Below are 13726 nucleotides of genomic sequence, written 5' to 3' on the forward strand. Positions count from 1 at the left end.
CTCAAGTGCCCAAGGCCAGGTCGGACAGGGCTGGGAGCAGCCTGGGATAGGGGAAGGTGTCCTGTCCATGGCAGGGGTGTGAAGTGCATGAGCTTTTAGATCCCTCCAATCCAAACCATCCTATGATTCTAGAAAGGTTAATCGGTATTGATTAAGGACATTTGAGAAACGCTGTGTTTTGGCAGAACGATTTGCTGATTTTCCTTTTTTTTTTTTTTTTCCCCTTCCCTCCAGCATCCCCCAAGTCCGGGTCAATAGGTCTCGGTAAGCAGCTTACAAACATTTTTGTCCCCAAAAAGCTCAGTGGCCTCAGTGGCAGACACACCCTGTTGTGCATTTGCTGTATTTTACAGCAATGAGAATAACCCTGTTCTTCTCCCTCAGGAGTGGCAGCTGCAGCACTTCTGCTGCTCCTGGGGGCCGGTGTTGTCTGGAAAATAATTTCCAAGCAGAAGGAAGGGTAAGGCAGCTCTGGCTGTTTGTTCCTGCCCCTTGGTGCAAAGCCCAAACTTATACTCTTGATACACCTGAAATCTTTGCCTCAGCGCCTTGTAATTTTGTACCTTCAACTTGCAAATGATACAACCTGGAATCCATGGTGTGGATATGTTATTTTATTTCAAGCCTCTTTTACTTAAAGGAAACCAAAGCAAGTGTTCTTTTACAAGGCAATTCATTGTTTTCTTCTTTTTCATATAGCTATTATCATACCTATGAAAACTATAATTACAGAACTCCCCTGACCCCAGAAACTGAACACAAAGACTCGTGTCTGCCATAGGAGGTATGGGGTTTTTTTTATTCCTCAGCACAAAATCTCAGTTAGAGCTGCAATAACTATACAATGTTTGTTTATAATGCTGACTGCACTGTCTCCTTCAATGACTATTTTCCTAATACAATCATTCAAGGAGAACTCTCTTTCCCTTTCATCCTCTGATAGAATATTTTCTTTTGCTGCATAGATGTTTTAAACATATTGGGGTTTTAAAACATCCCAATTTTCTTTCTAACACCACGCTCAAAGTGTGTCTTTTTCACAATCTGGATGGTTGGTGTGCACAGGTCAGGTTTCCAGACTAGTCCTTGCTTCTGACTTAAAGCTGCTTTTAATTTGTACAGATCATGAAAAAAAAACTGAAAAACTGCCTCAGTTGTAGTAGTCAGAAAAGGACACTGGACTCGGTTTCTGGTTTTTTTTAGTTCACACTTGCTACAATGGTATTTTTAATTGCAAGTGAATCTACTTTCTATGGTGGATCTACTGCAGCTAACAGTGAATTTTCACTTTTAGCAGCACTTCCCCTACAAAGTGGGACATGTAAACAGAATCAGTTTTGGGTTGTTTTGGATGATTTATCTGAAACAAAACACTTCCCAGAAACTCCCTCCTCCCTCTCCGGGTGGCAATGGAATCTCTACACATCAGCACAAAGCCAGGAAAGCTCAAATTTCAACACCAGGATATCAATCTCCTTCCTAGGCTGGGCATCCGTGCTGCTGCACACCAGGCACCCGCAGCGAGGAAGTGCTGCCCACGTGGAGACTGGAATTCTGTGGCCAAAAAAAAAGGACATTTTACTGAAAATCTTTAATGCTCTTCTGCTCTCAGTAGTTACTGTAAGGATCTAATGAGGCTCAGACTGCAGGTGCTGCCTCGGAGGGAATTCTGTGCACTGCTCCTGATGAAGAATATTTCCTTTATCCCCCCCCAAAAAACCTGGATAACCAAGTGGATAACCCCAAGGTTTGGTAGGGACGAACAATGAGTAATGCAGTGGCCATAACCCCCATTCCCTGTCTCACTGTGGGAGTAACCGTGTGTTAATTAAATGTATTAATTACAGCTGTATTTACATCTTTATTTCCTTCCAGCAAAGCTTATGTGCAGTGTTCCTCTACCAATGCTTAACCTAATAAAAGCTGATGATGCCAATTCTGCGTTTTCTTTGAGATCTGCCCAGAACTCGAAGTATTTTCTGTTTTTTGTTTTGTTTTATTTTTGTTGTTTTGTTTTGCCTTTTTTTTTTTTTTTTTTTTTTTTTTTCCCCAGTTGCTCCCAAATTCTCACATATCTTTCTAACCTCATCAGCTTTACACAGATATGGAGTCCCATCCACTCTGACAACACACGTGCTGGCTCCAGACATAATCTCCCTAACATCCTGTATGGTTAGCACTGACAACTTCTCCTTTGTATCCACTCTGATCACACGGAAACTCAGACAATTCATGAATAACATTGCTTTTTCTGGAGGGGACCCACCCAGTTCAGAAAGTCTGTGAACAGCAACAGTTAGTGCCTCTGAAGAGCTAGCACAGGAACAGCACAAAACTTTCATCATCACACAGACCTACACTGACTGTAGTGATACTGGCTCCTTCTACTCTTGTACTGTATTACAAACCCCCATTCCTGTCTTCTAGCCCTGTGCAGACTGCTGAAATTTCAGCATCATCACACTGGTTGGCCTTTTACCTGTTCCTGTCTTTGCACTAGTTACAGCTCCATTGCTCTCCATTTTCTCTAAGCAGGACACAGAACTTTCGAATTTGCCTGTATCTACACAAGTTGAGGTCTTTTGTTTTCCTTCGGAGCCTGCACTTTTCCTACATGCTGCCCCATAATCAGAGTAAAGCAAAGGTTCAAACCTCACAAAATCACAGTTATTAATTTCCTTGAGTAACAATAAAACTCAAAATGCGAATAACAATTTATAAACAAAGTAGTGTGTCAGTCAAAATAAATACAAAATAGTACAAGGAATGAAATAAAAATATGTAACAATCAATTGCTCGGCCATCCTGGGAGTTGGTGCCCTGGCAGTGCTGCAAAGAGTGTGCAAGGAGTGAGCAATAAGTGTGCAAATGAGCGTTCAAGAAGCGTGTAATGTGTGTGCAAGGAGTATGTAAGAAGTGTGCAGTGAGTGTGCAGAGTGTGCAGTGAGTGTGCAGTGAGTGTGCAGAGTGTGCAGTGAGTGTGCAGTGAGTGTGCAAGGAGTGTGCAGTGAGTGTGCAGAGTGTGCAGTGAGTGTGCAGTGAGTGTGCAAGGAGTGTGCAGTGAGTGTGCAGTGAGTGTGCAGAGTGTGCAGTGAGTGTGCAGAGTGTGTAAGGAGTGTGCAGTGAGTGTGCAGTGAGTGTGCAGAGTGTGCAGTGAGTGTGCAGAGTGTGTAAGGAGTGTGCGAAGAGAGTGCAAGAAGGGTGCAAGGTGTGTGCAACGAGTGTGCAAAGAGAGTGTAAGGAGTGAGCAAGAAGTGTATAAGGAGTGTGTGAGGAGTGTGCAATGAGTGTGATCGATTGCTCAGCCCTTGATTATGCATGCATGCCAATCGATCACTTGGCGATCGATTGCCAATGCCTGCCGATCGATTATATCGGCGATCGACTGATCGCGACTGCCGATCGATTAGATTGGCGATCGATTGCTAATGCCTGCCGATCGATTAGATCGGCGATCGATTGCTAATGCCTGCCGATCGATTAGCTCGGCGATCGATTGATCGCGTCTGCCGATCGATTAGATCGGCGATCGATTGCTAATGCCTGCCGATCGATTAGCTCGGCGATCGATTGATCGCGACTGCCGATCGATTAGATCGGCGATCGATTGCTAATGCCTGCCGATCGATTAGATCGGCGATCGATTGATCGCGCCTGCCGATCGATTAGATCGGCGATCGATTGCTCGTGCCTGCCGATCGATTAGCTCGGCGATCGATTGATCGCGTCTGCCGATCGATTAGCTCGGCGATCGATTGCTCGTGCCTGCCGATCGATTAGCTCGGCGATCGATTGATCGCGCCTGCCGATCGATTAGATCGGCGATCGATTGATCGTGCCTGCCGATCGATTAGATCGGCGATCGATTGCTAATGCCTGCCGATCGATTAGATCGGCGATCGATTGATCGCGACTGCCGATCGATTAGCTCGGCGATCGATTGCTAATGCCTGCCGATCGATTAGCTCGGCGATCGATTGCTTATAGCTCTGCAGGCTTGATCACTCGAGCTTGTGATTATTTTTTAATTTTTAATTTCTCTTTTAAAATTTTAATTATGTTTTGAATTTTTAATTTTTTAAAATTTTATAATTTTTTGAAAATTCTATTGAAATGTTTAAAATTTTTTTCTTTTTCAAAATTTTTAATGTATTTTTCGTTTCTATTTTTTCCTTTTTTATGTTTTAAATTTTTTAATATATTTTTCTTTTTTCTTTTTATTCTTTAGTTTTTTAATATATTTTTCATGTGCCTTTTTTTTTTAATTTTTTAAATTTTTAAACATATTTTTTCTGTTCTATAGCTTCTTTTTCTTTCAGTTTTTAAATTTTAATTTTCTTTTTTTTTAACTTTTTGAATTTTTTTTCATTAACTTATTATATAAGAGGCCTGTGGTACCCGGGTATGCTGAGTGTGTGACTGTGTCAGTTTGTGCGATTGAATCCGAGTGTGCCCGAGGCACAAAACCCGGACACTGACAACAGCGGCGGTGATTAACAGAGCTCCGACACGGGGATTTGTCCCCAAAGCGCTGAGCTGTCCCCGAGTGTCCCCAAAGGGCTCTGAGCTGTCCCCAAAGGGCTGAGCTGTCCCCGAGTGTCCCCAAGTGTCCCCAAAGGGCTCTGAGCGGTCCCCAAAGTGTTTTGAGCTGTCCCCGAGTGTCCCCAAAGGGCTGAGCTGTCCCCGAGTGTCCCCAAGTGTCCCCAAAGGGCTCTGAGCGGTCCCCAAAGTGTTTTGAGCTGTCCCCGAGTGTCCCCGAAGGGCTCGGAGCTGTCCCCGAAGTGTTCCGAGCTATCCCCGAGTGTCCCCGAAGAGCTCGGAGCTGTCCCCGAAGTGTTCCGAGCTATCCCCGAGTGTCCCCGAAGTGTTCCGAGCTATCCCCAAGTGTCCCCGAAGTGTTCCGAGCTGTCCCCGAGTGTCCCCGAAGTGTTCCGAGCTGTCCCCGAGTGCCCCCCCCGGCGCTGGGGGCGGGGCGGGCTGGGCGTGCCGCGCATGCGCACCCAGCTCAGCGCTGCGTCTCCGCCGCTGCCGGGAGGGAGCGGAGCGGCCGCAGCCGCGGCCCCGCTGCGGGGATGGGGCAGCTCCCGGTGCCGTTCCCGGTGCCGTTCCCGGTTCTGCTGTCGGTGCTGCTGCTGTGGCAGCTCGGTGGAGCTCGGGCTCAGGGTGAGCAGCGGCCGTTCTGCTCTTTGCTGCCGCGGGCGGGCGGGCGGTGCTGGTGGGGAAGGGGCGCTCGGAGCGGCGGGCGCGGCGCGGAGCCCCCGCGGGGGCCGCGGCCGGGAGAGATGGGGATGGGGATGGGGATGGGGATGGGGATGGGGATGGGGATGGTGCCGGTGTCCTGCTCCCCACTGCGGTCCCCGCCGTGCCGAGGCTGCCCCGGGGCCTGCCCGGGGGGATGAAGGGAGGGAGGCAGGAAGGAAGGAAGGAAGGAAATGGCTCCAGGGCGGTGCTGGAACCGCAGGGTTGGGGCGCGGCGGGCGGGTTCGGATCGCAGAATTTTGACATTGTTCGGCTTGGCAGGGAGCTCCGAGCCCATCCTGCCATGGGCAGGGACACCTGCGGCTGTAAGCTCTGTCCAGCCCGGCCTTGGAGCTGCTTTAAACTCCGCTTTCCCTCCCTGAGCCCCGCTTTCCTTTTTACTTAAAACAAGACAATGAACTCTGTGAGTGGGGCCGGCTTGTTTATTTTTCATGCAGCGAACGAAACGGGTGTACCGTGAGTCAAATCGTGTGTTTAACTACAAAAAAAAAAGGCAAACAGACCAAAACTAGGGTCTGGAAGGAAGTGCATTGTCTGGGTAGAATGACTAAAGAACTTGAGGAAACAATGAGTAACGTGCCTTATACATGTGTAGAGCTGGGCGCGGTTAAAACCTAAATTTAAAAATTGAAGAATTCTTAAATACATCCTTAAGAGCTCTTGAATTATCCTGTCTCCTGTTACGCCCCAGTGTGTTTCTTTTCCTTGTTGCTAAGGTGCTGTGCTGCTTTTTCCCTCCTGTCCCAGGTGAGTGTCCCCCTCCGGAGCGGCTGCAATACGCAGAGCTCGATAACAGCTCCAAGGGAAAGCAGAATTTTCCAGTTGGGACCAAAATCTCCTTCATCTGCCGGCCAGGATACATGAGAGTGCCAGGGAAGTCACCGATCTGGACATGTGGTGATAACTTGCAGTGGTCATCCTCGGACGTGTTCTGTAAAGGTAAATTTATTTTTTTTTTTTTTTGACCCCTTTTTCCCACGGTCTCATTGGTTTGTAAATGGGAATTAGGGTTTTGCCATTTTATAAATGAAGCTTGGGAAATGCTGGTATGGGTAAGAGCCATAAGTGCCAAAGATTTTGTCTTTGTATTTAAGTACAAACATGTAGATTTTTAAATTTTCTTTTTTTCCCCCCCTCCCTTTCCACAGCAAGATCATGTAAGTACCCAGGAGACTTGGAAAATGGTTATTTTGATCCAGCAGATCTTACATTTGGTTCAAAGCTGAAGTTTTTTTGTAAAGAAGGGTAAGTGTTTTGCTGAAGTTAATGAATCCTTTTTCTTTTTTTTTTTTTTATGTTTACACCAGATTTTAACCAAACCCAAGTTTTCTATTCCAGTTCTGACCTGAAATCTGAATTCTACCTGTAGCAAATGAAATTACAGCTAAATTTAATTTGATTCCTTGGTTTAATTACTCTTTGTATCAATCCTAAGCTTTTTAGTGAGATTCTGCAGAACTGGAGTGTTACCTCTAGTGACTTCTTTTACTGCTCCTGTGTCAGAGGAAGTAAATATATATTCATCATCTTTCGTTATTAAATAGTTAAGTCAAAAACATTAAGGAGGTTTTTTGTCCTTTTTCTTGAGTATTAGTAATTTTAGGGCTTTAATATTAGAGGGTAATTCTAAAAATGGTGAGACTTCCACAGTTCCTCAGTGATGTCTCTTTTACTTCTGTTTTGCTTTCACAGTGAGACTGTCAGCAAAATAAACAAGATTCTGTTCTCATTGCAGCAAAACCTTGGTGTGTTTTGTCCCATAATGACAGAACAGAAATCATTATAAGAACCAATTTTTTTGTGCTTGTTGGAGGAATCAGAAGTTTCACTTTTTCAAACTTTTTACCTGTCTAGATACAGATTACTGGGTCGTGGAGAGATTTCCTGTGTTATCAAGGGTGAAGGTGTTGACTGGAATGGACTTCTGCCTTACTGTGAAAGTGAGTAAATGATTTTAATTATTGCTGTGTTTGATTTTCCATTCAGGGTGAGATATTTCATTTACAAACAGCTGTGCCACCAACTTTCCAGTATAAAAAATGATGGGAAAACAGGGATGATTTTTTTTCTTTAGCTACTTGGGTTGTGCTTGAGGAATGACCTCTGAAAAATATTTTTGTGCTAATTATCTCACATTAAAATCAACCTCTCGTTGAAGTGGAGGTTCTGTAGCACGACTTCCAGTCAGGTTTTCAATGAAATAATTTGAAAATCAAGGCTTGCTCTTTGAGGTGAACCAGCTAACACATCAAAACCAATCTGACCAGTTTTTTGGGCTTTATTTACAGACATTCCTTGTGAGCCACCTCCCAAAATTGCCAACGGGGTGTACGAGGAGAGAGATGGCTACGTGTACCACAGCTCAGTGACCTACAGGTGCCAGGATTCCTTCTCCCTCATTGGCCCAGACACCATTTACTGCACAGCTGATGCAAATTCAAACGGAGTTTGGAGTGGGCCACCTCCACAATGTCGAGGTTGTTGGGATTTTTCATTCTTTATTGCAGCCCTTTTATTTTGGGAGAGGGGTGGGGTGAATGGACTTTGCCTGTAGGAAAGAAGGAAGAAATGCTCTGGTGCAAAGTTTGGCACAGTTCCAGCGGAGGTCAAATCAGCATGGTGGATATTGATGGATTATGACACGGAATATGATTAAAATATAAATTAAAACTTGAAAAACACCTGTGTGAGTGTCTGGTAGAAGTGGCAAGGCCAAAGTGAAGGAGCTGGGAGAGCACAAATCCTGCAGGAGAATTGTGCCAAGGGCAAGGATGTGGGAGCTGGATTAGGAATTGTTAAAAGCTAAGGAAGAATCCTTTTCCTAAAAACACAGCACTATGGAAGTGCAGGAATCAATGTTTTTACAAAGTTTCTCCAAAACAACTCTGGGAAATTGGCACGTAGGGAAAAGATGTTTTGTTTGGTGCAATGTTTGTGTTAACAAATGTTTCCGAGCTTTGTTTTTGTTTGTTAACAAATGTTTGTGTTAAGCAATGCTTTGTCTCTTTCAGTGGTCAAATGTGAAGACCCCAGAGTTGAAAATGGGAAAAAAACATCTGGATTTGGATTTTCCTACACTTACAAGGACTCAGTTGTGTTTGAGTGTGATCCAGGCTATTTCATGGTTGGAGCAGAGGCAATTACCTGTGGAGAAAATAACACCTGGGTTCCTCCAATACCAACTTGTGAGAAAAGTAAGACTTTCCTCTTGTGTGTTGGAAATGTTTTAGCTAAAATAGAGCATCATGGTGTTCTGGTTATTTCATGGGTGAAGGCAGGAGAAGAGGTTTGGAATGCAGGAAAAAAATACTTGATACAGAGAATTAGGACAGTGAGGAAAGCTGTAGTATCCTTCTGGAGTAGCTGAAATCTTTGTATGTGTGATTTTTTTTGTGTAGCTCTTCAGCTCCTTCTTTCTAGAAATTATTCTAGAGCTCAGAGAAATCCAGATTTCTGAGCTGCCACATCATAGGATTGTGTTACCTTAATGAATACCTACAGTGATGTTTAAATTATTTAAAGGGAATATTTGTACTTACAATTGGGGTAAAGTTAAACTTCTAACATGTGCTGAGCTGTTTTTCTTGCACGAAGGCAACTTGTATTTGTGGAATTTACTGAGTTCTGAACTAAGCTTTATTCTCACTGAACTTTTTTTTAAATTCCAGTTACTGTAGATATTTGTCCTCCCCTGAAGATCCCCAATGGGGCCGTGGATCCAAGCAAACCTTCCTATGGAAAAGGGGAGTCTGTGCAGGTCAGGTGCAATGCTGGCTGCTCCTTCCCTGATGGCTCTGCAGAGGTGACAGTGACCTGTGAGGGACAGGGATCCTGGAGTGCTTTCCAACAATGTGCCTGTGAGTAAAACTGCTAAAAGCACGCTGACAAGGTTTAAATATCTGATGTAATAATAAATTTTATTTTATTATTTTTTTTTCCCCTTTTTTCCAGGTGTGTCTGAAGGTTCTGGTTCCACACCAGTCATAAATCATGGGAGAGTGACAGATGGACAAAAACCTTCCTACTCTGTGGGGGATTTCATTACCATCGAGTGTTACTCGGGGTACACCTTGCATGGGGAGCCTCAGATTCAGTACATGGGAAACAACCAGTGGGTGCCTGCAGTGCCAACCTGCCAGCTCAGTAAGTATGGGCTGCAAAAACTGCACTGGCATGAAAATACATCCATGAGAATAATCCTTTTATGTTCAGGAGAAAGAATTAAATGCAGCTTCTTTCTTTGTTTTAATGTGACAAACAGGGTTTGATAAAATTATTTCAAGTATTCATATTCTAAGTTAAATAAATATTATTATTTCAATTAGTCTGCTTCAAAGATTGTGGTGATAAAAGTACTTGACTTGAAATAGCTCTGTGAATGTTTTCATAGTAATTTTTGAATAAGAAGCACCTGTGTTCCTCTTGTGATACTGATTCTTTCTGGTTTTTAGGTGGATATATTATAGCCATCATCTGTTGTAAGTATTTTTTAAAACCTTAAAAAAATATGATACAAATTATGTTTTTTATGTGAAAATCCATATTTGATTCCAATCACCCGAGACTGCAGCAGGGTGATTTTGGAGTTTTGATTAAAGCTGCATGATTCAAAAAAAAAAAAGAGATTGCTTAGCTATTACAGCTTAATTTAGTGTGAAATGTGCATTTTCTCGGGTGGTGAGGTCACATTTCAGAGGCAGTTTGCAACAACGTGGCCACTTTGATAAATTTCAGAGTTTGGGTTTACTGGGGGTGTGGGTAAATAATTCTGCCAGTGAACAGAGAAGTGTTCAGTCCCTCCTCTGTCCTTGCTTTTGTTATCCAGATTTGTATAAATTTGTAAAAAGTAACTTTAGGGCTTTGTCATTCCTTTTTTAGTGTTTCTGAGCTGGTGGGGTTTTGCCATCTTGGTGGTCACTGGTTCTGAACCCTGAACTATCTTGCAGAGTTTTGAGTAAAGAACCAAATATTTAATTTACATGGCTCATTCCATAAATAATTTGGGTTGTGGAGTTTTTTTGGGGGGTAGAGATGGGGTAGACCTGTAGATGAAAACAAGGCTATTTCTGCAAAATTTTTTGATGTTTTTTTATGAGCTGGAGATGATCTTTACCACTCTAAGACTTTTTCATTTTAATTCTTCCTAAAGTGATTGTGGTAATTGTGATGCTCCTGGCAGCTTTCTGGATCTACAAGAAATTCTTCTCACAGAATGGGTGAGTAAACTTCCTTTTTATTAACACTGCCAATTTCCAAATGACTGAGCCAGAGCTGTGCTGATGTTTAAATTTCTTGAGCTTTGCGTGCCCTTTCTTTTTCAAATGTCTGATTTCGTGTCAGCTCCTCCCAGCAGCTGATGGAAGCTAAAGCCTAACCATGAATTTCACTTTGGTTTTGGATCTGCTGTTCAGCTAAGCTGCTAATTAACACTTGCACTAATTTCAAGGAGGGAAAATCCCTGTTCTTTAGCTTTGGCAGTGTCCACTTGCCAAGGGAAGCATTTTGTCCATCTGCTTCGAACGTGTCAGTTCATCTCCTAAAGCCAGGGGGAGTCTTGGTTGCGTGGGCTTGTGCTGCCAGAAGGTTTTCAGGTTTTTCTTCTCCTCCTCCAGCCCCAATGTTGGTGTCTCTATGTTAAAGACTTGCAAAATCTACTGTAAAATATTAGATTTGTGCATAAGCAATTAGTGTTCTGTTTTTAATGAGATATGTAGGGTGTTTTAAACTTTATCTTCAGAACAACTGGGGTTTATGTGTGGTTTTTCATGGAGGGGCAGGAGACTGAAATTCCTCTTTGTGCATTGCTTTTTGCTGTGATGTCTGATTTTATCTTCGGGAAAAAAAACCTTTTTGTCAGAGAAATATTTTGTAAAATACAAACCACTTTTGCAATGCAGAGCAGGTTGGGTGGTACACAGGCAATGTCAGGGTAAGCATCTCATCAAAACAGTGTTGTCTTTTTCCAAAATCTGTTGGGATTTATCTGGACTACATGAAACAAAGGAAGGGCTGCTTTAAATGAAGCAAACCAGAGGGAATATTCCTGTGGTTCATGTTTGTAATGAAGTACACACAGACTGGAGACCCCTGGGGGTGTTTATAACCAGTGAGGTTTTGCCTTGGTGACTTTTAATTAGGCAGTGCAGTATCAACCCAAGAGCCAGAGTGTGCTGCTGGTGCTTTTGAGGCACTGCTTTTATCCAAAATTCGGGTATTCTGCAGCCTGGATGGGCCAGAGAAGAGCTCTTGGTGCAGTTCAGGGCAGCACTTGCTGCTTCATCCGTGGAGAGACTTCTCAGGGGGTAGAAAAGCAGGAGGGATCTAAAGCAGCATCATCAAAAATTAAAAGAATGTGACATTCCTGAATATCTGACAGCATGAAAAGCCTCACTGTGCCCAGTGCTTCCCTTCATCTTCCTCTCTGTGAGCATCTGACTGTTACAGCTCTTTCTTGTCTGAAAACCCTGATCTAATCTCCTTTTATTAAGGCCTCATCTCCCTGTTGAGTGTTCTGAGTTCCTGGTGCAGCTGAGCCTTTGTGAGCTGTTGTGCTTCCAGCCCCTGACCCTTGCTGGTTTGTAACCTCCAAATTCCAGCAAATCTTTCCTTGGCCTCTCTTTCTTTTGTGTTTAAACTGCACTTGGATGGGACATTGAATTAGACCTTTCTCCCCTTCTGCTGTTCAGCTCATACACAGTTGATGAGAGTTGCAAGGAAATTTGTATTTTAAAAACTAATGTCCCAGCTGAGATGGAAGAAACTGCACAAATGAATTAATGAAAAGGTATCGCTTTCCACTTCATTTGGACTTTTTGCAATGCAGCTTAAGTGTCTTTATTGTGGTTTGCTTGGAATTTCAGGAGTGTGGAATCTGACTAGCTGGGAACCTTGCCTTCCTGTAGGAAGGAATATCCTAACCTTTCATTCATTTTGGGAGAGCAGGATATAATATATATAAAAAATTATCATTTAGCAGTGTCAGTAAGAGCTTCCAGTGATTGTAAATCACATTTCTTGGTGTTGTGTTTGAAGCATGAGTAACATACAATACTCAGAAGAATGTCTGCACCCATGCCAGTGGTGAGTTACTTTTCTTAGCTAATAGTTTAATCCCCTGTAATTAGAAGCTGGAAACCACCTGGAGATACTAAAACCCTAAAGGCAGTTGTGCATCCCTTCAGAGAAAACCAGATCACACCTCTCACAATTATTGATTCATCTGCGTTTTTGCTTTCTAGAAAGAATAAATGAAGGGACTAACAAGATCTTTTGAAACCTTCTTATGAAAAGGTGAATTCTTTTTCAAATTCAGAGTTCTGTAGCCCTGAAAAGAATCAAAAGCTTGTTTGCAGCTGATTTCCTCTCCTGCATTTTAACCTAATGCTCAGTCCAGTTTGTGTGTGATGAGTGTTGGGGTTCTTCCTGCACTTGTGTGGGGTCCAAGGAGCTCTTCCAAAATCTGCCTCTTCAAACTTTGTTTGAACAGAGCACTCTGCAGACAGCACAGCTCAGGACTGTTCTTTTCCTATATTTTGTCATTGCTGTCTTAACAGAGCTGGAACTACAAATATTTTTTCAACCAGCATCTTCTTTTTTTATTTGTTGCTTTTCTCCACTGTACAAATTCTTAGGAGGTGATGGGTTCTTTTATCCCAGCTTAATGCAAAAGTCTATTCACGTGCATTGTCTTGATTTTTATTGATTTGTAAAGGACAAGTGAATTTTCAGTATTTTTGGTGAGGTTTTTATATGAAGGTTAAGCTTGGAGTTTATTCCAAAGTAATGTATAGATTAGGGAATATCATCTTCACTCTGAAGAAAGATGTTTCTAATTAAGGTGGGATCTGTTCTTTGGGTTATTTTTGGAGAGAAAAAAGGAATCAGGAGATACAATTGAATTCTTCATTGCAATCTTACCTTTACACATGATAAGAGAAATGTCTGGTGTGTCAAAACACTGGTAATTCTGGAGGTTTTCTTATGGAATGTGGAACTCCTTAGAGACTTGGAGTAATAGCACAGAGCTTTGGTATGGGGTGGGTTTTTGTTAAAGCAAAACAGGAGTTACTCAAGAGCTTGGGACATGCATAAAAATGTCATTGTGAATTTTAGTTCTTGTATGTTTAAGTGTTGCAAAGTTGCTGTTAGTGGACTGCAGAATCAAAATCCATACAAACAAATTTCATTTCTGGTTAGAAAATACATGCTAAACAGCACACTGTAATGAAAATGAATTTCAGGGTACACCCGGTGGAGTTATGGGAATCCTGTAACTGTTCTGGTGTTAGTTTTTGGTAATATCAGTCATCACTTGAAATGATCCCTTTGGATCAAAGGCTCTGCTGCTCCTTGGGTCGTTCCTGACAGTTCAGTGGCTGAATGAAGCTGAAATCTCAGTCCAGCAGTTCTTGGTAAAGAGAGGCTAAAGAATGATCCAGTTTGTGACTTCACCTGCAGCTTTGATGAT

General features: G+C 42.9%; 1 protein-coding gene across 1 annotated transcript in view; it reads left to right on the plus strand.

Moving 5' to 3' along the window:
* The window catches only part of LOC106850902 (complement receptor type 1-like), a 49079-nt gene that overhangs the window by 33403 nt on the left and 1950 nt on the right, over positions 1 to 13726 (plus strand). The window contains exons 43-56 of the mRNA XM_088180207.1: positions 235 to 264; positions 385 to 460; positions 700 to 779; positions 4897 to 5163; positions 6007 to 6198; positions 6408 to 6504; positions 7114 to 7199; positions 7548 to 7736; positions 8271 to 8453; positions 8928 to 9116; positions 9211 to 9402; positions 9711 to 9737; positions 10409 to 10475; positions 11946 to 12043. Coding sequence (XP_088036333.1) covers positions 235 to 264; positions 385 to 460; positions 700 to 779; positions 4897 to 5163; positions 6007 to 6198; positions 6408 to 6504; positions 7114 to 7199; positions 7548 to 7736; positions 8271 to 8453; positions 8928 to 9116; positions 9211 to 9402; positions 9711 to 9737; positions 10409 to 10475; positions 11946 to 12036 — 1766 coding nt within the window. The 3' untranslated portion in view covers positions 12037 to 12043. The remainder of the gene's footprint in view (positions 1 to 234; positions 265 to 384; positions 461 to 699; positions 780 to 4896; positions 5164 to 6006; positions 6199 to 6407; positions 6505 to 7113; positions 7200 to 7547; positions 7737 to 8270; positions 8454 to 8927; positions 9117 to 9210; positions 9403 to 9710; positions 9738 to 10408; positions 10476 to 11945; positions 12044 to 13726) is intronic.

Source organism: Sturnus vulgaris, chromosome 29, assembly GCF_052056855.1.
Source record: "Sturnus vulgaris isolate bStuVul1 chromosome 29, bStuVul1.hap1, whole genome shotgun sequence".
NCBI classification, from domain to species: domain Eukaryota; kingdom Metazoa; phylum Chordata; class Aves; order Passeriformes; family Sturnidae; genus Sturnus; species Sturnus vulgaris.